The sequence below is a fragment of the Elaeis guineensis genome, chromosome 7 (assembly GCF_000442705.2).
Source record: "Elaeis guineensis isolate ETL-2024a chromosome 7, EG11, whole genome shotgun sequence".
NCBI classification, from domain to species: Eukaryota; Viridiplantae; Streptophyta; class Magnoliopsida; order Arecales; family Arecaceae; genus Elaeis; species Elaeis guineensis.
The window spans coordinates 100,649,441-100,675,830 of NC_025999.2; the positions used below are offsets into that span (position 1 = coordinate 100,649,441).

General features: G+C 38.0%; 3 protein-coding genes across 4 annotated transcripts; 1 reads left to right on the forward strand and 2 right to left on the reverse strand.

The window, feature by feature from the left end:
• Positions 1–8,470: 8,470 nt before the first annotated feature.
• LOC105036786 (phosphatidylglycerophosphate phosphatase PTPMT2) lies at positions 8,471–13,773 on the reverse strand. The gene is made up of 6 exons (XM_073260487.1): positions 13,123–13,773; positions 12,403–12,525; positions 11,925–12,018; positions 11,727–11,809; positions 10,745–10,834; positions 8,471–8,970 (listed from the first exon to the last, which is right to left on the reverse strand). The coding sequence occupies exons 1-6, from the start codon at positions 13,306–13,308 to the stop codon at positions 8,689–8,691; spliced, it is 858 nt and encodes a 285-aa protein (XP_073116588.1). The 5' UTR covers positions 13,309–13,773; the 3' UTR covers positions 8,471–8,688.
• A 2,256-nt stretch (positions 13,774–16,029) lies between these two features.
• On the forward strand, positions 16,030–17,828 carry LOC105048023 (leucine-rich repeat extensin-like protein 7). The gene is given in 2 exon segments (XM_010927210.4): positions 16,030–16,919; positions 16,922–17,828. Coding segments are annotated over 2 exon segments (1,251 nt in total). The 5' UTR covers positions 16,030–16,321; the 3' UTR covers positions 17,575–17,828.
• A 3,222-nt stretch (positions 17,829–21,050) lies between these two features.
• On the reverse strand, positions 21,051–25,140 carry LOC105048024 (acid phosphatase 1). Of its 2 annotated transcripts, none has more exons than XM_010927211.4 (3): positions 24,631–25,140; positions 24,206–24,415; positions 21,051–21,315 (listed from the first exon to the last, which is right to left on the reverse strand). In XM_010927211.4, exons 1-3 carry the CDS (start codon positions 25,011–25,013, stop codon positions 21,138–21,140), a joined length of 771 nt encoding a protein of 256 aa, XP_010925513.1. In that variant the 5' UTR covers positions 25,014–25,140; the 3' UTR covers positions 21,051–21,137. The 2 variants fall into 2 exon arrangements, with proteins under 2 accessions (XP_010925513.1, XP_010925515.1); XM_010927213.4 differs by having other exon boundaries at positions 24,637–25,136.
• Positions 25,141–26,390: the final 1,250 nt, after the last annotated feature.

Consider the following 26,390-nt stretch of genomic DNA (forward strand, 5'->3'; position numbering starts at 1 on the left):
AATATCATGGCTCAAAAAATATTTACCAAACTATCATGGAAAGGCCACGTCGGATAAATTCATGGGTTCAACCCACGAATTCACTGTCTACGTGAAAAATTTATGGATTGAACCCATGAAGTCTGTGCTCCACATGGCCCACATGCACGAATGTTGAGGCTCCATGTGGTCCGCATGTACGAATGTTGAGGTTTGAATTCGTGCGTTGAAGATACGGATTCAACTTAATTCGTGTCTTCAACCCATGAATTCAAGATGGTTGTGTCTATGTTTTTATTTTTTTTTTTTAAATCATGACTTGGGATCACGTTCTCCATCGATCCTCCCCAAACCACCGATCCCCACCTCCCTCACCCCTCCAACAGCATTGCTCCCCTCCCCTCTGACAGCGGTCTCACCTTGGATCATGCCCGTCGGATCCCCCCTCCCCCGCCCCTCGATGCTCCCCTCTCCTCTGACAAGGGTCACCCTTTCTGGGCCTGTCTCCCCTCCACGGTCCCCCCCTGCCCCATCCCTGGGCTCATTGAAGAATAAATTATGCAAAGTCTTTCATATAGACAAAAGCAAGAATAGACTCACGATAATATATAGATATCCACAGATTATGCAGCCGACATTATTAAAGTATGAATCTATTCCGATTAATGAAGATGAAGATATTGAAGTAATCTTTTCAACAGTTAGTTTGCACCCATGTTATCGGGTGCAGAGTTGTATCTAGAAGTACAGCCTATTGAAGCTGAACAGGATGAATACGAAGTAGCCGATAGGGATATAAGAACAACTCAAGGCATTGAACAGATCGGTCCATCTAGAACAACTCAGGGCAATGAACAGATCAGTCCATCTAAAACAACTCAGGGCACTGACCATGTACCAGAGACTTAAAGTTCCAAACATGCAGAAGATCAATTCCCTATAGTAGATCTTGATGTGGCAGGTATCACTATCAGACAATCATCAATTTATACACCTGTCGATGATATGGTGCACATAGATAATCGACTATTTGAGGAAGATGACATACGAAGTGAAGATGAGATGGACTTCTATCCTCAGCAAGCTGGTACTTCTATTAATATAGAGTACGGACCTACGGAAGAGTGCCCAAATTTAGGAATATTTGAAGCTCCTTTTGGAACATTTAGATCAATTGATTGGACGGCAGCTAATGTATCAATGCCTTCTGGATTGGAAGCATGGTGTACCAGCTAGAAAAGAGGTGCCGAGTTGTCAAAAGGACTTCATTTTGTAGATAAGATGGAACTGCAAACTGCAGTAAAATAGTATCATATTGAGAGGCATTATGGATTTAGAGTTGTCAAGTCAGAGCCAAAGCTTTGGGTGGTAAAATATAAAAATAGAGAGTCAGGATGCAATTGGATGCTCCGAGCTATTAAGCGATACGATTACTTTGAAATCACAAGGTATATCGATCCACATAGATGTATTTTGGCTATACTTTCTCAGGATCATTATGGTCTTGATTCAAACTTTATTGCCAATAAAATTCAGAATGTTGTAAAAAATATACTCACAATTTTATTGCCGGCATCGGTGCAATTATTAAAAATAGATTCAACTATACGGTCAGTTATAGAAAGTTGTGGAAGGTAAAGCAAAAAGCAACGACATTGACATATGGAGACTGGGATAAATCTTATAACCTATTACCAAAATGGTTGCGTGCTGTACAGAAATTTAATCCCGGCTCTTGGATGAAGTTCATCAGCACTTCCATCGGTTATCCTTCATTGACTGCATTTGATCGTACTTTTTGGGCATTTGCACCATCAATTGAAGGCTTCAAACACTGTAGACTGGTTATCAGTATCGATGCTATATTTATGTACGAAAAATATTAGGAGAAGTTGATGATTGCAACAGTTGTTGATGGGAACAACTAAATTTTTTTACTTGCCTTTGCTATAGTAGACGAGGAGTTTACTGATACATGGGGCTGGTTCTTGGCTTGTCTTAGATGTTGTATTACATCACATCATGGTATATGTCTTATTTCAAATCGACATTCAGATATATTGTTGGCTTTGCAGAACGAACATCTTGGCTGGCAACCTCCAGATGCACATCATGTTTATTGCTGGCACCATATAGCAAGTAACTTCAATGCTCGGTTCCGAAACTCCAGACTCAGAGATTTGGTGAAAATAATCAGAATGCAAACACAACTTAGGAAGTTTAATAAATGTATGATGAAGATTAAAAAGATAAATTCGAAAGCTATTCAATGGTTGAATGAAATTTTCATGGAGAAATGGTCTCGTGCACATGATGGTGGTTGAAGATTTGGAATGATGACTACTAATTTATTTGAATGTTTTAATGGTGTACTAAAAAATGCATGCTTTCTGTTGGTAACTTTATTGGTGTAACTGACGTTTTTTCGACTTGTATCATATTTTGATGATCGACGTGCCCAGACAGATGGAGTATTAACTAGAGGTGAAAGATTTGTTCCATTTGCTATAAATTGTGAGATTGCCGACCAATCAAAAGCAACATCTCATAATGTCACAAAGTTTGATAGAGCAAGTGGAGTATTTCAAGTCCAAACAGCATTCCATGAGCCGTATAACAATAAAGACAACAATACTCAGGTGACGGTAGATTTTAGTAGAATCAATATGTTTAAGTTATTATGTATTACAAATAGAAAATAATTTTCGATCTAATAAGCTAATATGCTTGCAGATAGTACAGTTATCTGACCGTACATGTATGTGTCAGAAATTACAGTATTATCATTTATCGTGTTCTCATGTGATGGCTGCCTGTGCACGTGTGTCAATTGATTTTTGGTGATATGTTGATCGGTGTTACACACTAGCGTAGTATCATCATAGTTATAGTCATCAATTTCAACCCATCCCGCATACAGATTATTGGGCGCAACAAACAAGTGACATCACCATTATACCATAAAAAGAATGATTGCGCTAAAAAAGAAAGGTCACGATCATCTAGACTGAGGAATGAAATGGATTGGACAGAAGTCGGGAACAGAACTAGGTGCCGAAATTGTGGCGAAGTTGGACATAGTAGACGGACATGTCCGAGAACCAGAGAATGAATTTTTTTTATTTTGACTTTTATTATTATCAAAAAAAAATTATATTATTATCAGTTGTAATGCGATACTACTTTTGTTCCGACTTGTTTCAAATATGTGTTTCTTTGATGGAGTATCAAATATGTGTTTATTTGATTCAGCAATAAAAATTTATTTTTATAAATGTCTTCTATAGTATTGTGCATATGGAGCCAGAGCCAGTAGATCAGACAGTGTTATATGCTCAGACGTCTCATCGATCTTCCACCATTTAGGATGGACATGTATGTATTTATATTAGATATGTTTAAAGACTCAAAGATTTCAGTTAGCTTCTTTTCATGTTTACAGGAGCATTTCCTTCTTCGATGTCGATGACGAGAGTTAGCCTTTACTCGCTCGACCCCATTGGATATATGGATAGTTTCACTTTTGCAGCAGGCAGGATTTTACAGACTTAACCGCATGGGATTCATCTCACTAGATTCGTATTTGATCACCGCATTCGTAGAACGGTGGCGTTCAGAAACTCATACATTTTATCTGCCACCTGGTGAGTGCACTATCACTTTGAAAGATGTCAACATTCAATTGGATTTACCAGTTGATGGTTTTCTAGTGATAGGTAGCACACGTCAGGACTGATGTCAAGTATACTTTGATGTGCTAGGTATTGTCCCACCTACTGATAAACTCAAGGGTTGTCGATTGAATCTTGCATGATTGGAACAGCAGTTTTTCGAGCTACCACTAGATGCAGTCATTATAGCAATACAGCGTTATGCTAAAGCATATATTTTGCAGCTGATGGGGGGTGTTTATATGCAGATAAATCAAATAACATGATGCATATAATATTTTTGCCACTACTTGCCGATTTTGAGGTTGCAAGACACTACAGCTGGGGTAGTGTGGGCTTAGCATAGTTGTATAGAGAGCTTTGTAGGGCAAGTAAGATAGATGCACATGATATTGCGGGACCTTTGATTTTACTCCAGGTGTGGGCCTGAGATAGGTTTCCATCTATAGCTCCTCGTCGGTTACTTCAGCCTCCTATAGATCTTATTATAGATTTGGCAGGTGGTGATGCATTACCAGCTGGTCCTCTAGCCATGAGGTATATAATTGTATGTGCCATTGTAATCTTCAAACTTCAAATTTTTGTATTTGAAGTATACTTGTATGTACCATTATAATTTCATTATATAGGTGGAGAGATGCTTTTGAGGTGACGGAGGTTTCTACCCATGTTTTACTGAGTTATCGGCTTCATCTTAATCGTCTCGAATTTGAGCAGGTATAAACATAACTGATTTATATTATTTAGATAATCTCTTGGAACGATCATGTTCATATTATTTATACTTAACCCTGTAGATGAAAAGATTGTATGGCAGCCATATACTCCTTTGGTCCTAGTAGATCTACTAAATTATTGTTTTAGTGGACAGCATATATGGTGGTGTCGGGAGACACTTCTATATTTTTTTATTGTCGAGTGGCACTATTCGGATAGAGTGTGCACTAGTTCGGATTACGACAGACTATTTCGGAGGTTTGTGATATGGATTTCAGATTTCATCATATCGATCTTCGAGGGCGCACCGATCATAACTGGAGAAGAATTCATCAGCAGTGGGTTGCACTCTAGTAGAGTCAGCAGGATTATATTGTAGATGGTCCAGTGGCCTACGGTATGATGGACTATTATGATGACTACATAGAGTGGTATCATCGCATTACATGTCGATTCATTTGTCGTGGTAGAGCGATGATTGACTATCTAGTAAGGTTTCAAATTTTATTTTTAATTTTCTATGATTAACACAGGTTTATTTGCCTACTGCTCATCTTTTGTTTGTGTCAGAGTGATAGTCGGGCAAGGATTCATTGTTTGGCTCGTCCAGACTCGTTAGCCACATCCGGATAGCTCATCCATGATATTTGTACTTCAGACCTCCACGCCGTCCGACAACATGCTCGTATCTCCATCGATATCCATGATCATGGTCATGGCACTGTAGAGTCCACTCCTTCACCTTTCATACATCCCTCATCATCAGGAGCACTTGCATTGCATAGAGGAGGTACCAGATGATATTGTTCATCATCATTTTCGATCCCGGATCTTCCATCATTCAGTTCATATATGCCCTCGCCCATGTATATACATGATGATATGATCCAGTTTCAGTCCACAGAGGAGACTGCAGCACATTCTGAGTATGCAGCGGTTGAGTATGAGGGACCGAGTGAGGGTCCGATGGAGTATCATACTGAGTCGCACGAGGGTCCGACTCAGGGTTTGGGCGAGCATCGTACCGAGGAGCATGACGGTCCGACTGAGGGTCCAGACGAGCATCGTACTGAAGGACCGAGTGAGGCTCCACCTATGGGTCATCGAGTGCAACCTGCAAAGAAGAAGCGAAGACCGTCTTGTGGCATATGATGTATATATTTTTATGTTTTTCATGTTTGTAGGGCATATGGATTTATAGATTTATAAAATCACATATATTTTATGTAATACATTTTGGCATGCCAAAGGAGATTTATGGATTTATCTAAGCAAAAAATATTTAACAAAAAAATTATGGTCCTAATTGTTGTTAGACTTACAGAAAGTGCCTAATTGTTGTAGTAATTTGCAAAGCAAAATAGGGAGTTATCTGCATGTATCTGCGCTCAACCTACGTTGTGCTGATTCTTCACATCTCTTTAGCCTGTTTGTAATGTCTTAAATTTAGCATGCAATGGAATAAATTTAGTGCATATGAGCTCATCAAATTTGATCTAGGATATGAAAGTCATGAATGGGATATTTGAGTCAAGAATTTATGTTGCTTTGATTTTAGTGAAGTTCGAGCAGATTCTTCTTCCTGATTTTGTACGGTAGCTCTAACAATAAAACTTACATTGAAGTAATGAAAAATTTTCATTAGATTAAAATTCTACGTCAATGAGTGCATTAGATTAAAATTTGTATCAACAAGTCTGGGTAGCCTGTTCAACTTTATATGAAAATCAGAGTGCAGAATGTATCGGAAGAGGCACAAACTGAAAATGTTAAAAAGTAAAAAGTCTAATCCAATGCAGCAAACAAAAAAATTATAGTCTTAATAATTTAACCAAAAAATTAAAAAAAAAAATTTGATCTGACCCAGTAGTCGATCGTAGGATGGGGTCGACTAGCTCCATCTTGCGGTCAACCGCATGGGCACATTTTGCGTGCCACAGCGATCGACCGGACAGGTTGACTTGGGTCGATCGAGCGGCTCGATCTACAGCGGTCAACCGAAACACCAGGCAGTCGACCGCATTGGCACATTTTGAGTGCCACAATGGTCGATCGGACTGGTCAACCTAGGTCGATTGGTCGGCTCGGTCTACGGCGGTCGACTGCACGCAAAGGAAAATGGTCTCTTGGTCGACCAGCCTAAGGTTTCGGGCTCGATCGATCGGCTCGTGGGCCACGGTCGATCAAAATTTTCAGGTGGTCGACCACAATGGCACGGCTTGCATGCCATAGTGGTCGATCGACCTGAGATTTCGGGCTCAATCGGTCAGCTTGGTGGGCCTCGGTCGACCGATTTCTTTAGGTGGTTGACCGTCCTGACTAATTTTCAATATATTTTTTAAATTATAAAAATTTTTATTCAATTTTTTTATAATTATTGATTGGACACTAATTATTGATTAATCACTTTACTGTCAAAGTCATATCTTAAATTTCACATAATTTTGATCAGATTACAAGATTTCTAATCTAAAATGACAGTAACAAAAGAAAGGTACATATGCTTACATCAAACCGAAGTATATTTATTTGAAAATAAATAAAAAAGATGACAGATCTTCGGATGAAGCCTCACATACTGCTACTAATCGTTGAAGTTTAATCATCCGGAGTAGGATCCTATTGTGGTAGAGGAAATTGATGATAAAAATACGGTACGAACTGATCAAATCGTCCAAATCCCTCAACCAATTGGGTACCCATCTGTGGAAATCCCTTATCCAGCCGAGAATCCATATATGCAAATCTCTCGCTAACAGATATCTCCAATGCATCTATGCGAGCAGATAATGTATGCTGATCGGATGACTGCTGATCGGACTGTGTAGCATATGTAGGCTGCTCTCTATCGGTAGACTGACCACCTCCTTCACTATCATGTTCTTCTTCATCTACTGTAGACGTACGCATCCATGCCTCATCATGAAATATATACCCTATACGTCTCAGAGATGCGTGATTGTAAATATCACTACGTTTAACCTTGACAACTTCATCATCAACCGTGATGTGGACATCAAATGTCTCGAATATAACAGTCAGAACAGCTCCATATGGCAAGATATTTTTGAACTTTGAAAACATTCATTCATATAAAACATCATTAAATAGAGCAAATTAATCCTATCATCTGAAAGAACCATTCCGAGAAGATAAACATCTAAATATGATAAATTAGATTTAAAAATGTGATGGATTAACCTAATTTCAAATGGTAATAAATTTACATCAGGTTTAACAATCGCACTTATATTATCGTCAAAAATAGTTCTAATACAGGAAGTATAGTCTAATACTGGATGATTCAAAATAGTACTACTATTAAAAAATCTATCACCATCTGATCGAATATCCAAAATTTGACCTAAAACTTCACAGTCAAATTCGATCAATTGTCCTAAAATATACGGTGAAATAGAACAAAGCTTACTATTAAAATTAAAATTACTATAAAAATAGTGAATCAACTTGTTGAACGTAATTATAGTAGCCAACATATTTTTCAAATAAAAATTTAATACGAAAATTACTAAAACTATTTAAATTAACTATTCTATCCCTACAATTTTTTTTAAAAAAAATTTGATTAAATTTTTCGCCACAATCACTATTTAGAAAAAAATTTGATTGAAATTCAACCTACAAATTCGTATGCTCAGCCTACGAAAAAAATTTCGTTGAGAGATTCGTGGTTGGACGCAAGAATATCTAAATTCGTGGATTGAATCCATAAATTTATTTGATTAATTCGTAGATCCAAACTATGAATCCAAATTTCAAAATTCGTATATAAAAACCAGATGGATCAGAGAATTCGTAAATTCAACCTACAAATTATCCACCTGAACAGTCAATTTATAGATTGAACCCACGAATTTGTCCGACATGCCCTTCTACGATAATTTGATAAATAATTTTTGAACCACGATATTTTTAAATTATTTTACTAAAAATGTAATATTTAAAAAAAAAAATCCAAGCATCACTAGGTTGAAGGCATGCACCTAGGTGCAGATCAACCAACTCAACTGCAAATTGGTGCATCCTATTAGGGAGCTATTTGATCCCTATGATAAAGTAACAAAGAACGACTAGAATAAATACAGCCACTAACTCCCTTCACTTTACAGAATCTGCAACGACCAAATAAGAGCAAACTGGAATGACAATCCTGATATACATTTTCACATTTGGAGACCGAGGTACTGCTTACGGACCATATACACAAAAGCATATTCCTGAAATTAGTTCACTATTCTTCAACTTTACACGAACTTATGTTACACAAGTTTATTCCTTTGTGGACCACAAGTACATTCAACTAGCAAGCTCGTATTTCTGGCAACCGTGTAGCAACTGGTGAGCAACCACTGGAAACCTTCAGAGATGCAAAGAGGCAAGATAGCCTCCCTATCATGGGCCTGGCTCGAGCAATACTGTATGATGAGACGCTAAGATCCTTAGTGGCATCTTCGTAGCTACCATAACCTTCCAGATCTTCCTCTGTTATAAGTACTGCATCCCCTGCAGGTGAATATTGCATCGGTGTACAGCTTTTAGTAGCAGAGATTTCCAACTTGTACTTGCTGAAGTCTTGAACAGCCTACATGCAATAACATGTGGATAAATCAGAATGAAAAAAGTTGGAACATATAGCGGAAACAACATAAGGACGTCAAAACTCCGGTCAGTCCTAGACTTGTATGAATAGCAGCAATTTGTACACTTGTCCACTAGTAGTTTCTTTTGATAAGCATTGAATATTGATATTAACAACTTGATATTGCATAAAATATAGAATAATTAGGTAAATGCTAGAAAGCATCTGATGGACCATACGTTAGAGTTGTTGTAAAATTAGCCAAAACAAAATGTTCCAAGGAGGAACTGCATCAAGAACAAGCCAAATGATAACCTTTCTCCAGTACGTTTAGAAGGGAATGGAGAGAGAGAGAGGCGCAATATTTCATGTGACATCACAATTTTTGTCTCTCTTCAAGAGGATAGCCCAATTGAGGTGTACTTTAATCTTTGTGGAAGTATGTAGAAGATGGGGAGGAAGAGCTAAGGTAGACGGAAGTTGTGAGAAAAACTATTGAAACAACTTGACACAGCAACAGAGATAGCCCTAAATAGGAATTCCTGGAAGATGAAGATACACAAAGCCTACCAAAATAGTTGGGAAAATACTGGATGGTTATCTTTATGGTTCTTGTTTTATGACTTCAAGCGGATAGCCACATTATTCCAAAGTGAAACTCTAAGATACACAAGGCATATCAACTCAACCAATTAAATTTTCCACGAAAAAGCCACCAGATGGAAAGATACTGAACAAGAGCCTGTTATTGAAGTTCTCATCCGAAATCAGATCTGTAGCTACCATATTGTTCATTAGTTGCAAATTTATAATTATGATATGCAAGCAGAACTGGATGAGCTAGTTCCTCTTTGGTTGGTATAAATCAGGAAGGCCAGCACATCAATAATGGGATTGCAGGCTCTATACTTTTCCACAATGGTCAATGTTCATGTGGTGCTTCAAAAATGATCATATAGTGCAATGAACAAAGAACAATTCACCACGCCAGATCAAGATATGATCATCATGAAGGCCCCATGATAACAACACCTGTCCAACAAATGAACAGGAAATTTATAGGTAGAACCCAAATATCAAAGATGATGTCAACAGACATCATCTATTGCAGTTCTTTTTCATTGTAAAACAACTGAATTTGAAGAACAATTTGACATTGTCGATGTTTGGATCCAAAGAAGAGCCAACTGATAACAAACAAGAGGCCTAAATTCAGAAAAGAATTCATACTGGGGAGGACTAATGATCATTAGCTATTGGAAATAAGGATTCTAAAAATGGAAAGACTTATATATGCTTTAGAATTCAATATTCAGGGTAAAACAAGTCATCTGCTTATCTAGAAGCATAACCAGATATTTGCACATCCATCAACAACTTTTAAAGACTCATCCCAAAGTCGCAGGCAAAATTTTGGATCACCAATGACCAGAACTGATTGCCTCCAATGCCAAGATTACATTCGAAAATTAAACAAATGAACCAAGTCCAAGTTTCATCTTCCAGAGCTGCATAGATAATTCGTGTATTATCAGCATATTAATACTAGTCTATAAATATACATATTAATCTTAGGATGGACTCAACACGACAATTACGGTCTGAACCTGATTTATTTGGAAGTTAGAGAAAGAAGTAAATTCATACTATTTCACATGAATTCAGTATAAATATTTGTGCTACAAACACTTCCCACAGTCATGCTTCACATATGCATAGCATTGGAGTGGTTCTTTTATATTTACTTCAGCTACAAAACAAAGTCTATCTTCCATACCTGCCACTGAGAAGGAGCCAAGAGTACTCGAGGCCTTCTTGATCGCACATACTCCAGAGCAGCCGCAGGTGTCATATGTTTATACTTCACCTACAACAATTGGAGACATTAGGGCATGTCGACATGTTTCCCATAAAACACAACCAATCTATATTAAGCTTTACAGTTTGTTGGTGGTAGGGGTGTAAGTGGATTGGAGAAAATCTAAAATCCAAACCGAACTAGAGAATTGGATCGGATTTTTGGACTTTGATTATGGATTTGGAGTCAATTTTTAAAAATTTTAGACTTTGGACTTGGATTTAGATTTAATGTTATAAAATCCAAATCCAATCCAAAGTCCAAACTATGGGTCCAACCAAATCCAATCCATTCTTCTAGTTTGGACTTTTAGATTTTACATGCATGCACGCACACACACACACATATATATATAACATGTGTGTGTGTTTCAAGTTTAGTTTCTTTTTAATGTTATGAACTTATTATATTTTGGCGATGTAGTTTTTCTTGAAAATCTAGAACTTATATTTATAACATGATGCTATTATAGCATGGCTTGTTGAGACCCATGGTATTGAAATTTATGTTTTTTTTATTTCTTATCCATTGCTATTATAATATTAGTTGTTAGATGTATGGCAATATTATAAAGTACCTATAAGTAGTATATGTTTCGAATTCATATAACTTACTTTTAAATTATGATCAAAATTGCAGTCTAATATATGTAAAAATCCAAAAATCCAGTCCAATCCAATCCGAACTTTTCGGACTGAACTGGATAGAACTAGTGAATATTTGGTTTGGTTTTGGAGCCAAATTTCCAGTCCAAAATATTTCGAATTGGAGTTGGATTTAGGTATAATCCAATTCAATCCAATCCATTTACACCCCTAGTTGGTGGGGTGGATGGGGGAAGAAAAAAACATAAGTTAGTGCAGATCTCAAAAGTCCTTCTAATGAGAAAGCATTAAGTTACCAAATAGCATAAGACAATGGTTGTGCTGCGTCCCCTCCCAGCTTTACAATGAACATATGTAGTCCTCCCACATGATGCATTTCCTGAATTTGAAAAAGCACAGGTGAAAACCTGAATTTATGTTTATTTTCAGAGGAAAAGATAAATCCCATTTCAGCACATGAGCATTATGGAACAAGGCATGGTTAAATTACTTACTGTGGATGAAATCAACAGCTCGGCATATATCCACAAGTGAAGGGGCAAAAAGGTAGTCCCTTGTAGGAATCACTAGGTGATCAATGCCATAATTCTGAAAACCACAAAAAGAAAATGAACATGTATGAACAGCTTCACAGCATCACAAAATGTTAACCAACAAAAACAATAATTTGCTGATACCAGGTCAAATTCTAGATTGATTGGGATATCATGTGATATTTAATATTGATGAAGTAATGCAGCACTAAATTTTATATCTTTTCATATAAATATATTACAATGAAAAACTGCTATAAAATTTAGGTTACAACATGCATGTAGGTTGTCACAAGCGTTAAGATAGAGCAATGACTGTTCAAGTGCCACAAAATGGATATATGCTGCTCAATTGCTTAGCTTATCTGAATAGAAAGAATTAATATTTTTGAGGTATCTCATCATTAGAAGTTGGAGTATATGAGAAGGAAGAACTTACCTGATACAATGATGATGGGACCAAAGTCTCATACGGCTCATTTAAGGTAACAACACCCTGAACCCCTAGCTGCCACAAGCGTGGAACATCTTTGGGAAATGGAACTGCCCCAAGCAAGAGAAACTGAAAAATAAATACCACTGCAAATGAGTAAAGCAAAGCCTAACAGGACCCATCATACATCATACCACAGAGCATGAGTATCTGGAGCTGCAATACATGTATGAGAGATTAAATATAATGATATTTTCATTACTACAAGAGATGCCCATTTAGTTTCCCTTGTGAACATAAATTTCACTATAAATCTTTTAACAAGAGATCTTTTTTAATTCCCCAAGAGAGAATAGACAATTCTACATAAAACCTGATGTCGGAGTAAGCCTAGTGCAGTGGAGAAATAGGTGACATGCAATCAAACTGAATAATATCCCGCAGGAAAGAGTATAACATGCCACAATCAATTCAATCGCCTAATGCAAGTCCAACTCCAGCTCTTGGAACCAAACTGGCGGTCGGATATGCCCAGATTGAATTGGCAATTCTTGACAGGTTCGAATTGCTAATTCCACATGACTCAATTCCTTTGCATGCAAAGATACAAGTAAATCACCTACTGATGTATACACGAACCAAGAAACGGGTATGGACAAAAAACTGAATCAAGAAAGATAACAGAGCACAAACACAGAAATGAGGTAAGTGACAAGAAACAAGAACCTGATCTACTTCGTCCCACCATCGGAACTCGGCCTGGATCTTGTTCCGTATCACATTGTAGAGAAGGGTCGGATAGAAGAGAATCCGCGCCCCCGCCCCAACCAGCGCTCTCTTGGCCTTGAACGGCACGATCTCCCGACCGCCAGAATCGTCCGAGCCCCCGTCCTCCAACTCCGTGATCCTCATGACGGCGGGTTTCCGATCGAGAAAAGCTCGGGAAAAAAAAAAAACACCAAAAACCCTACTCGATTCCTCCCCTAGCTCCGATCCACGTCTCGCAGCAACAATGACAGCAAGAAATGGAGAAGATTCTATTCGAGGAAATCCTTCTGGAAATGGCCCAAATCTCTCGAATCGAATGCCGATCTAGAAGCAGCGGCATCGAATCAATGCGCTACGGAAAAGATCGAAACTTGGGAAGTCGAATCTAAACCGATTCGAGCAATGGATATCTCGCTTGAAAGCTATAAGCGAGGAGATCCCGATTCTGAACAACAAATCGGGCGATTCTTCGAGGAAAAGAGGGGGTGGGGCATTATTTGGGGATTCCCCTAATCTAGAAAGTAGAAACCCTGCGATCCGCTCAGGCACGGTGGCAGAGAACGTGGAAGAACGAAAGTCCACTCCCGATAGCTTGATTCTCACGCCTGAAAAGACGTACAAATACCCTCCTCTATTTTCTAATTTACATCCTGACCTCACATTCTCGGGACTCCAGAGAGAACTTCACTAACAATAAACTTTTTTTGTCCAATCAGGACCGTTGATTATCGTGATCGGAGGGGATGATGACGCACTTCAAACGTCAGAAAATAAAATTTTATTATTTCGGGTTGGTAGTTATTACCGCATTCTGAGCTTTTTAAATTTCTCGATTAGATCTCAAATCATATATTTACCAATACTTTTGGTCACGTCTAAATTCATAAACTAATATTTCCATTTTGACAAGATTTTTGAAAAGTAAGAACCCATCGTTTTAATATATTTATATTTTATTTTAAAAATAAAATCACAAAACGAAGAAAAAATATATGTGATACAATTTTTTTTCTTTTTAATCTTTTAATTATTTTTTAAAAATCAAAATTTTTAATTTTACATCTTAAAAATAAAAATTTATACTTTTATTATTATCGTTGAGACGCTACCGCCACCTACAGGTATTGCTCTTGTCACTACTACAATCTCATTATCTCCACCACATTGCTGCATTATGACCATTGTTATCTCTATTATATTATCGATCTTAAATTATTACTAATATTGTTATCATCAATCACGTTTCGTTATATCATTGCTGCTATTGTCACCATCTCCCTATACGATTATCAGCAGTGCTATCAACATCATTATCATCTTTACTATTTTTATTACTATTATCATTATTTTTATTATTATCATCATATTTATTTTTTAAAATAATTAATAATAATAAATATATATTATTTTAAAAAATTAAAATTAAAAATAATTTTTTATTTTATTATTTTTAAAAATAAAAAAATGAAAGTGATATTAAAAGGTATCTAGGACACCGGCCATCTCAATAGGAGGTGATAAACAAAAATTCGAGTGGGCAACTTCCCAGAAAAAACGAGGCATGAAAATTCCTCTAGACTGTTAGCGTATATGCACCTTATGAATGCAGAAATCTTGGGAAAGAACAAGAGGTTTCAGGTTTTGTAAACCTATGAATGAGATAAATTATCGATCTGGGAAATTGCAGTTGCTTGATTAGATCATTTAGGAATAAGATGGGGAGAAATAATTGACTGAATAGCTAAATCTTGGATTGATCTCATGGAGAGGGCCAAATTGCAAGCAGGCTCCAATAATGAAACATTGTAGAAGGTTTAAATAGTGGATTTTTTTTTTTTTTTAGCCAAGCCTGTATGCGTATGGCATTGCAGAAGAAAACTTCAACAGAATGGAATCATGAGATGCTTCCTCCTAACTTTAGTGGGGAACAACATTGATGCCAACCCCACATTGCAGAGGGGCCACTCCAGAGATGCAGTGTGCCGTAACTTTAATCACAAAGCCATGGAAGTAAAGCTATATATTGCATGCAATGTTCAAAGATAAGCTGTTTGCCGACATCGCGAAGAAATTAATACTTCGCCTGACCAACAATTATTAAGAGTTAACATCTAGCTTTAATTATAGAGCAGTAGATAAACAGCTAAATACCACAATCGGTAAGTCAACTTCTAAGTCATAAGAAAACATAGAGAAGCTATTACTGTTTAGACTGAACAGAGGACTATGAAGATAGAAGAGCATAGACTCATTGATGAAATTAATACAAGTTAATGTTTACTATGTCACAGTTGCTTTATTTATGAAGCTTTTTTTTTTTTTTCCAGTTACATTTACGAAGCTTTTTTCCAGAACTAGGAGAGGAAAAAAAATGGGTAAGATCCGCCAGATTTATTTGTTAAGCTTTTAAAATACTTCTTCCACGAGTCATCCTACCATATTTGTCACACGTTGTTTGACGAAACAACAATGTCAATGAAGGATGGAATGGAGGATACTGTCAGCCATTTGTTTTGGGACCTTCCATACTCCTCTTTCAACCATAACAAAAAGTCCATCCTCAAAAAGTGTTCCAAACTTTACACAAGTTCCACTCAGTATGTTGGTGTGAAATGGGACTGCTTGTGGAATCCAGTTGCGGCTCGGTGCTCACTTATTCCTCATGAGTATACTTTGTGCACATCCCACTCTGCTGGACGAATTCAAAGCTGGTACTCCTCATGAAGCCATTTGTTCCACTCCCAATGTCACATCTACCGACTCACACAGAGCAGTTCCTCTTCCTCTTAAATCCTTTCGACTTCAAGATTAGAGAGGCTCAGAAGCTACAGAGCAATACGGCCAGGCCTGCGTACAACTCCTTGATAAATGAAACAATGCATATAGTGCAGAATAACCCAGCAAGCTGCACCAAACCCTGGAGGCCTCATGACCCGGGTCATCAATGCCCCTTCCCCACGCATTAAATCACCTCGACCCAACCTTTACCAATACACAGAAAATTTCAGAACACTTCGAATAGAATGATGCCAAGTGTCAGACAAAGCACCAACCCCATCAACCCACCACATTCACCAGACCAACCACAACTAGTCACAGAAGAAATCCAAGACCCACTCACCCCAAATTCCCCACTCATCCCCATCTCCTACCCAAAATGCAGAACCTTTGGTTGTTCCCTTTGCTTGCATTCCTCCACCTCTCCTTTCCCAAAGCCTCATCCGCTGACATTGGAATTGGTGGTGGAGTTGGAGTCTGGATCAATGGGAGGGGCGTTACCGTCACTACCAGCCCCCAAGCCCCACCACCCAGCACCTCAGATCTCAGCTCCAGCAGGGAGTACGCAGCCCTCCAAGCCTGGAAGAAAGCCATAACAGAGGACCCATCAGGAATTCTAACTAGTTGGGTTGGCCCTAATGTGTGCTCCTACAGAGGTATCTTCTGCTCAGATCCCCCTGACCCGTCCTTATCCACTGCTAGAAGCGTGGTGGCAGGCATAGATCTCAACCGTGCCAACCTCAAGGGATCTCTGGTGAAGGAGCTCTCCCTCCTCACCCACCTCTCAATCATCCACCTCAACAGCAACAGGTTCTCAGGCACGGTCCCAGACTCCTTCAGAGAGTTCCAGTACCTCTCAGAGCTGGACCTCAGCAACAACCTCCTCTCAGGGCCTTTTCCAACCCAAACTCTTCTCATCCCAAACCTCAAGTATCTGGACCTCAGGTTCAACAGCTTCTCAGGGGAGGTCCCAGATGAGGTTTCGAGAAGGACCTGGATGCCATCTTCCTCAACAACAACCAGTTTGAAGGCCAGATCCCTATGAGCATCTGGAGCTCTCCTGCCACTGTGCTCACCCTAGCTAACAACAAGTTCTCAGGGTCTCTTCCTGCCAGCTTTGGATACACGGGTGCTGGGATTAGAGAGATCCTCTTCCTCAACAACAAGCTCACAGGTTGCATTCCAGAGGGAGTTGGGTATCTATCAGAGATGGAGGTCTTGGACTTGAGCTCCAACTCACTCACGGGCCACCTCCCAGGCTCTCTGTCGTGCCTCACTGGGATGGAGGTCCTTAACATAGCACACAACCAGCTAACAGGGGAGCTTTCCGACTTGGTATGTGATTTGAGGAGCCTTGCAAACCTTACGGTGTCTTATAACTTCTTCTCTGGGTTCAGCCAGGACTGTGCAAAGAATGCGTGGTTTGATTTTGCTGGGAATTGCATACCTGGGAGGGGCATGCAGAGGCCTCCATCGGAGTGCATGGGAGTGCCTGGGGGTGATCTGAGCTGCCTGAGGATCCCAACCACCAAGCCTGTAGCTTGTGTTGCAGGAGCCATCATGGGGCAGGTGGGTCGAATGGTTGGGATCCCATTCAACTTGCCTGCTTCGCTGCCTTCTTCTGTACCATGAGCTGTGTGAAGACTGGGCTGGACTGTGTGGTAGTTGATCATTTAGTGGCAGGGACAACCGGCTGTATATGTATTTAATGATCGAAGCTCTCTTCAATATCTTGAGTGCTCAAACACAGTTCCTTTCTCTTTTATATTTTTAGTGGCTTTAGAACGTTTTGACGTCCAAATGAAGCATAGGCATGTGTCTGGCCACTCTGGATCAAGCTTTTTCATGTTTGTATTGGCATTTATTATATTCCTATTCAAAGTTGCCAGGACAAGAGTTCTTTTTGTAAAAAGTAGGGATCAAAGGATCTGCTGCTTTTTTTCAACCGGAATCGTTTTAGAGCCTGTTTGAATGAATGAACTACAAATCTCTTGGGATTCAAGGATTTGATTGGTAAAATCAGTTAGATAATAGATCTACAGATTAGACTAGATCTATATCTATGGAGGATTGATTTTGGAATCGACCAATCAGAATCTCATAGGAAGAAAAAAAAAAAAAAAAAAGATCTCAACAGATTTTTTCAGAGTAACGAATTTCCTCCTCATCTGGCTCATTGTCTACAAGCAAATGCTGCAGATGTTTCATTTCTTCCTTGGAATAAAAAAAAATTCTGCTTCTCAGGCAGTTTTCTAAAGTTAATTAATTAAATGGTATGCATCTATAAAAAGGTATCTGGGAAGACTTGAGGTCAATCATGTGCATCTGTTTCAGGGATAAGCCAATTTATCAAGAAATCGAACAATTTTCACGCTAAAACTGTACTCCATCTTCTCGGATACCACAACCACTTATTATTAGCAAATCCATAACCTAGTTAATTTTCTTTCTTCATCAGAAATAGATGATGTTTTGCTTAGAATGGTGATGTTGCATGAGTCCTGATCATCCCGGTTACAGGAACCTGGAAGGAGTAGGTTCCTGAAGTAGAGGAATCCCATGACCACATGTTAAGAACCAAATCTCTTTAACTTAAGCGAGTCTAGAAAAGTATTGTTACCCGAAGATAGCAATCCAAGAGGGAGAGATGAATTAGGTTTTTTAAAAATTTAAATGAAGTATGTGCACTATTGCGACATATGAGTGTACCTGTGAAGTGTCAAGAAAAATAAAAGCAACAACAAGTAATAAATAAAGATCAATTATACAAATATAGCAAATTTATAATGGTTCGGAGTTAAACTCGGTATTTACATCCATTCTCAAGACCTCCTGCTTAGGATGTTCAACTATAATCACTTCTTGATTATAGTGTGATTATTTTAACTGGACTCAAGAAAAATCTAATTGATTTTTCTTAGATTCACCAACCACAATCTTCTCCAACTAAATCCTCCTAGACTTAATCTAGGAGGAGTGGGTTATAGATTTGATCGTGAGTCCTCATCATCCTGGTTACAAGACCTGGAAGTTAGGAGTGGGTTCCCGAAGTAGAGGAATCCTATAACCATATGTTAAGAATCAAATCGCTTTAACTCAAGCGAGTCTAGAAAGATATTGTTGTCCAGAGATAGCAACTCAAGAGGAGAGATGCATCAAATTTTTTTTTAATTTTAAACAAAGTATGTGCACTATTGCAACATATGAGTATGCTTGTGACGTGTCAAGAAAAATAAAAGCAACAACATATAATAAATAAAAATCAATTATACAAATACAACAAATTTATAGTGGTTTAGTACTAAAATCAGTATCTACATCCATTTCTCAAGATCTCCTATTTAGAATGTTCAACTATAATCACTCCTTGATTATAGTTTGATTATTTTAGTCAGACTCATGATCAAGTCTAATTGATTTTTCTTAGATTCACCAACAACAATCTTCTCCAACTAAGTTCTCCTAGACTTTGTCAATTACAACCATCCAACTATGGATTTGAATCAGTCTTAATTCCCAAGTTTTCCTACCAAGGAAACTTCTTACAATACAAAGAATGCAATAAATGAATAGATCAAAGCTCAAATACAAAATCTCTTTGAAGCTCAAGAAAGTCGCTAATGGAGTGTCTTGAATGCATTGACTTTCTCCTTGAATACTTGAGAGAGGCTTGAAGGAATGCTTTGAAGGATTGCTTAACTGGTAGCTCTCACAATGAATGAACTAAAGTCTTCTCAAATAAATTAAATATAAGAAGACAAGAATTGATCGCTCTCTAGTATTCTCCTTCTTTCTTGACTTTTTTTACTTAGATGTATTTCCTTATGTCTTGGATGTGTTTTGCAATTAAATTTCTTGCTTAAATATATCCAAAAATGGCTGGAAGAGATGAAATGACCATTGGATGGTTCACACTAATCGTTGGGATCCTTTTCTATCCATTGAAGTCATTTTGAAAAACTAGCTGTTGGATTGTCAGATGCAGAGGAGTTGACTCATGATCATGATCTTCAGGGGTCGAGTCATCTTGGTCAAGGGTTGACTCGACTTCTTCAGGGTCGACTCATGAAACATTATTTTTAGGATGGCTCTCTGTCTTTTGATTGTGGCCATTTAGGAGTTGATTCGGCCACTATTGAGGTTGACTCATCCATAACTAAGATTGACTCGGGAGCTAGCCATTTTTTACTGCTCTCCATCTTCACCCTAAGAACAAGTAAGGATCGACTCATATTTTGTTGAGGTCGACTCGAGTTGAGACAGTTTTTTATTGCTCTCTGTCTTCTTCCTGAGACCAATCTAGGATCGACTCGAGATATGATGAGGTCGATTTTTGAAAGATCTTGATTTTACAGCTCATTGTCTAGCACCCTAAGACTGTTTTATGGTTGACTCGAGTTTTGCTGTGGTTGACTCGTGTATTGTGTTAATTTTTTTTAGATGTGCTAGAGTTGACTCTCTTGATGTCTTAGGGTCAACTCTTTGCTTTCATCTTTTGACCAAAGCTTTGGGAAACTTCTTCTTTAAATATTTTGGAGAGAGCTTTTTTTTGATTTTATGTGCAACCTTTGAACATTAAAGGAATCCTTACAGTCATACTCTCGGGCCTGTATTAGTATCAATTATACTCTAGTATTTTGACATCATCAAAATCAATCCGTGGGTCAACAAGCATCAACATTACCTTTTCCAAACAAAAGATTTCTAGTTCCAGCAATGTAGTTATTGTCGTTATCATTATTTCATAGTCCAACAGAAGTTAGTTGACAGCTGCAGTAACCTCAGAGAAACTACAGAACTAATCCAACAGATTCTATTTCTATTATGTGAACTGTCTTCAGTGAGAATTGTGTTTGCTCCTCACTAGGAATCTCACAGCAATTCTGTAGAGAACTTCCTTTTCCAAAAATTCTCTTAAGATGGCAGATTATCAAACCCAAAATTTTTCTATACCAATCATTGACTAAGTTGGCGGTTGATTTAGATGGACCATGTCTTAGATAAACTCCACCTCTTTGATGATATATCGTCTGCTGACTGCTGTTGTAGCTTGGAATGTATGTTAGAAGTGCCAGAGACCCAGAGAACAGATACAATTTGTTGAATCATTCTTCTTAAAATAAATAGTTTTATTTATAATAAATTTCTATGGATTTGGAAAAGGTTCAGCACCACTTGGTCATTTTCCAAATATATCATTGAATGTAGTACATGGGGTTTGGGAGTTTGAAGGATCGCATAGCCATTGGTGAACCCAACAAGTCACTCCATTGATCCCCAGAGTTCCCATGGATCCTGTAACCTTGAGCTTCCAACTGTGCTCGTCTTTCTGATTTATAGGTTACTGCTTTCTTGCCAATATCAGAGGCTTCCCTGTCTCATGACATATTATCATTAAGTAGCAAATACTTCCTGGATCCATATATAAAGCTTCTAGAAGGTATACTAGAAGGTATAGGTCATTCATTCAGAAAAGCATATAAGGATATTAAGCCCAAATAGATGAGACAAGGAATCTAGGATAGCAGGGCGTTTGTTTATTTGTTTGTTTTCCTTTTTGGTTGGGGCATGGGGGAGAATCAAGGGATAAGAATCTAAAGTTTGACAATTATGCTCAGAAGACCAAGAATCATGTGTTTTGCAAGTGAAAGTAAGAACCTTTCATTCAATCAGCAGCTAACTATAGGCGTAGAAGATATTTAGAACTGAAATGACTATATCACTATAAATTTGCATAATTCACGTACTTGAAGAATTATTTAATATAATCTTCTAAAAGTAGTTTGGAAAAAAAAAAAAAAGGCAAAGGAAAAATTGACTGCATATCCAACTCATGAACATTAAGTCATAATAGTGCAGATCCGTTATGAAAATTGGCCGCTATGATAGAGATGAAGGTAAAAAAAATGACTGCATATCCAATTCATGTAACATTAGGTCATAATAGTGCAGATCCATTATGAAAATTGGCCACTATGATAGAGAACCATCATACTGCAAGTTCAGCAACTGATGGCTTAGAGATTAATTAATCCTGATGAAATTTTCCAGCTCGTGTTATTCTCAAGGCTCGTGTTATTCTCAAGTTACATTTAAATTGATGATCACTGATGTACTGGGTCTGACATTGCATTTGAGGGAATAATGGATTGCAGCATTTCATATATATGCATATATACAATGGTGAAATTTCATACGTGCATTGGCGAAATTTGCCTGATCGAGTTTCACAGCATTGGAATTTTACATGCAACATTCATCATTATGCTTGCTAGTGAAAGCTATCTTTCATAAACACTTATAGCAAATTGATAATAGTGAAAGGAGGTTTGATGATTTTGAAGGATGAGCATTTTTTTTCATATTGCTACAAGGGCTGCAAATAGATCATGTTGACCAGAAACTGAGACATATTCTACTGAAATAACCTAACTTTGAGTTGAACAAGTATCTATGAATCAAGTTACGAGTAAAACTTATATATATTAAATAAACCAGCTAAATTCCAGCTGATAAGGCATGACCTAACCGGGTAACCAGTATATAGTTGCATCAACCTACAGTAGAGCCATACGCCATTGACTTACCCCGCAAATAGAGAACCATAATCGGCAATACTCATCTCCAGATCACATCAGCCCATCCTAATTGAAAAACTTAAGTAAAGATGATACAAATCTTACTACAATGTAGAAACAGTGATAGAAAGGATTCAACCAGATTTTGGCAATGCCACTTTTTAATACAATGTAAGAACAACATACATTTTGAAGTATAGAGACCAAAAGGGAGAAAGAAAGCAGAGGTGGGAATGCAGCAGAGGTTGAGGAAGCAATCATGATCAACATTTTGAAGTGGTAGAGGAAATATGAGTTGAAATGTGGTTCAGGAACTGGCTGCTACCATTATTAGGTGAACCTTTTTTATGACCACAACGACTCAAGCAATACATGTAAGAGAGAGTTGAGTTTATGCTCTAAGTTTTAGGATCTTGAACAATTAGAATTTTTTTTATAAAAGTCTATTCTTACAAACAAAATTGTTTGTTTTAATCATTTAAAGGCTCCCAGTATTATTTTTAACGAGCAAGCTGGACCAATTCCAGCAATATGTACACTCTCAATAAGAAAAACTATATCGTTAGAACCTTTTTCAGAAATTGCATTATTTATGATAGAGATTTTGAGACATTATTCAGTACATAGTTTGTTTAACATTTAATCTAGAATATATTTGAATTACCACTAAGGCAAATTAAGTCTTGAGCTTTATCCAAATAAGTGCAAATCCACTCTACTCCACAGACATTTTTCAAGCATTAAAACAGGGCATGCAACTGCACCAAATCTGTCAAGCACCAGGATCAAGCAGGGCATGTGATTCCACCCTAAAATATCTTTTTCCTGTACTCAATCAATCTCTGTGCAAATCAATCCTTATTGGTTTTTTTCTTCTACCTTTGAGTTGTTATCACCCCTTTCTGCTCTTTCTTTCCCAAGTTCTTGTCCTGTTAGAAATGTTAAGTCCTTTTACTAACGCAAAACCAAATCTTGTCTCTTGATCAACCTATCTCCACCAATCAACTCAGTCAATCTAGCATGCTGGCGAACCAATGGACTACTAGAAATTGTTTCTCAAAAATAATTATATAATATTTTCTCAAATCTCTAAAATATTTTAATGTATTTTTCTTTCATTTTGTGTGGAGTAATTTCTGGCATTGGAAGTTACGGCAATTTTCATCTTTACGGATGAAGCTTCAAATCTCCTATTTAAATGCTCAATTTTTTGACAAACTTTTGAAGGATGGTTTAGATAACACCATTAGAACCTAAACAAATCACTATCAAATTATAAACCATAATGTCAATTGGACAACCTAACTTGCCAAAAAGAAAAATATTTGATATGAACATAATTTTTATCTCTGCAAAATTATGTGTCAAACATACCTCATATAAATGCATGTAAAAGATACAGATATGTCTTATAATGTTGTATCCTAACATTTGAGTATTTATCTAGCATATCCTTTTTCCATCACCTTTATGAAGATACTTACTCCATCACCCATAAGCTCAAGCTCCAAATTAATTCTCTCGATTTCATAGCAAAAAATCATTCAAACTCTATAGTTTGGAATTAGCAGTTTGGAATGAGTCACACTTTGAAACCATCAATGTAATTTTACCAGTGTTACAACATCGAGAAGAAATGCAGTGGGGAATCATTTCTTAAAGCAGGGGACAGAGCGAGAATGTACCTCAAAATGAACCTTTTCCAGGAATGGTACCCCACGAATGATAGATTCTTCTCGGTGGCATTTCTTTGAGCCTCAGCCCGGCCCGTCAGAAGGATCATCTGAAATCCTAGACCCAAGAGCTCCTCATACAGCCTTAGACTCGCCTGTAAAGCTGGCGCCTTTGCCAGATTCACCCACTCATCGAATGCTGTCTCGTTGAATTCCTCCCATCTACCAAATTTTGATACTTGGCATTAAGGATAAAATCTCTGAAAAAAATCCAATCATATAAACTGCTGCGTATAAAGTACAAACTTCACCGCGAGTAACTGTGACTAATTTTTCGGCAAAAAAAGACCAGAGAAAGAATCTTTCTTTCTTTCACTGGCTTAAAAATCACGAAACGTAGGAATAAAGAGAAAAGGGGCTAAAGGGATATTCTGTACCCGTACCCGTGGACGTCGTAATAGGGGACGTTGGAGAGCAGCGTCTCATCGACGTCAAAAATCCAGACGTCCTTCCCATCGCCGGCGACCTGAACGGTCTGGGCGAAGGCCAGCGATTCGGCAGCTACCACGTCCGAGTCGGACGCGTAGCGCTCGCCGTTCATGTACTCGGCCACGAACTGGAGGCATCGGGCCGGGATCGTTTCCCAGTACCCGGCGTTGTTGGTCTCCACGGAGAGCCGCCAGCTGTCGCAGTAGAGGTCTTCGGTGTCGCCAGAGGCCGGGTTCTCAGAGACCATCCGGAGGAGGGATTGGGAGGCGGCGGCGGAGGCGATGGCCGAGAGGAAAAGGAGGAGTGGGGAAAGGAATCGAAGGGATCCCATTTGATTCGGATATGGAGAGAGGCAAAAGTAAACCCCGAGCCTAATCCTAGAAGGATCGGATTGGGAGTTCTTGGGGCTTCCCCTTCCCTCCCTTGTTCAAGGCTTCGTGCTGATCTCTACCATCGTATATAGGCCACAGGAAATGGCAACTCTGGGCGGTTCTGGGAGGTGTTATGTGTACCCGCGACTCTTAGCATCGGTACATTCCCCTCTTGCGTGGCAGTAAACAATAGGTCACCGTTGGGGGGATTCCTTTTTTTTTTTTTGGATAAAGAGAAATTATCAGGTGAATTGGTGGAACGGCGCAGCGTTCTCTTACGCTTTCCTTGTCTGCAGCGTACCACGACTTGTTGACCGTTAGATAGGGGGAAACAGGTTGGCTTGCCACCGTTGGTTCGCTGGAACTCATGCCATAGATCGCACATCGAAAACAAACATAACCACCACCGGAAAACAAAAATGCGAGGGAGTGGTTCGTCTTTGCCCTTCCACGGTACTGCCCTTTATGCAAAAAAATAAAATAAAAATAATAGAAAACAAACATAACCAGGACCGGAAGAAAAAGACAGATAGGCGTAAGTATATGATTTGGATATAATTGTCCAAGAAATTATTGGCTGGATCATGTCCAGAGAGACCAACCAAATCTCACGGTGGATAACATGCCACATTAACCCTTGTGTTTTACGGATTCTGATTGCCTGTTATCCATCGTGCACATACTCCGAGATTTATGCTGATCTATTTGTGCGTGGTCCAAGCAATAATTTCTCCCAACTAACATATTTCAATGTCCAAATTAATGGAGGGGCTTTTAACCAACATGAAAAATTTTTTAGATGGGCCTAGAGTGGATTTAAAATTTTTTCTATTTTTTTAGTATGTAATAGCAACGTGACTGAGATAAAGTTATTCTAGATCCATCTAAAATATTTAAAAAAAAGGTTAATTATATGAAAGATTATAAGAAGAATGTTTGTTTTTTTTTTTTCTTTTAATTGATTGCTTTTTTTCAATTAAAAATATTTAATTTTTTAAAAACTAATATTTCTATTTATTTTTTTATTATCAAAAAATTGATTTCTTATATACTATATCTTCAACTTTTATTTTATTTAATGTGATATGAAGTACTAAGATTTACTTTTATATTTTTTATTTATTTACTTCATATACAAAAAAAAAATTATAGCTTTTATCCATCTCAATTTATTCTAACCAAGGAACGAGATTCTCTGTGGTACTCAAAAAATATCGCAGAGTGCTGTGTATGATTAGATGTCGTCCATCGTAAATGGACAACCATCCAAATTATCCAAATATCTTGAGGTTTTATACATTACTTATTTTTTAATTTTTTAATGTGGGTGCGTGAGC

Excerpts from the sequence above, each read along its gene's own strand:
- LOC105036786 (XM_073260487.1), bottom strand. The coding sequence starts at position 13,308 with ATGAGGATCACGGAGTTGGAGGACGGGGGCTCGGACGATTCTGGCGGT. Across the intron at positions 12,019-12,402 it reads TCCCATCATCATTGTATCAG|AATTATGGCATTGATCACCT; the intron begins GTAAGTTCTTCC and ends TGTGGTTTTCAG. Across the intron at positions 11,810-11,924 it reads AGCTGTTGATTTCATCCACA|GAAATGCATCATGTGGGAGG; the intron begins GTAAGTAATTTA and ends TTTCAAATTCAG.
- LOC105048024 (XM_010927211.4), bottom strand. The coding sequence starts at position 25,013 with ATGGGATCCCTTCGATTCCTTTCCCCACTCCTCCTTTTCCTCTCGGCC. Across the intron at positions 24,416-24,630 it reads TACGACGTCCACGGGTACGG|ATGGGAGGAATTCAACGAGA; the intron begins GTACAGAATATC and ends AAAATTTGGTAG. Across the intron at positions 21,316-24,205 it reads TGGAAAAGGTTCATTTTGAG|GGAAGCCTCTGATATTGGCA; the intron begins GTACATTCTCGC and ends GTCATGAGACAG.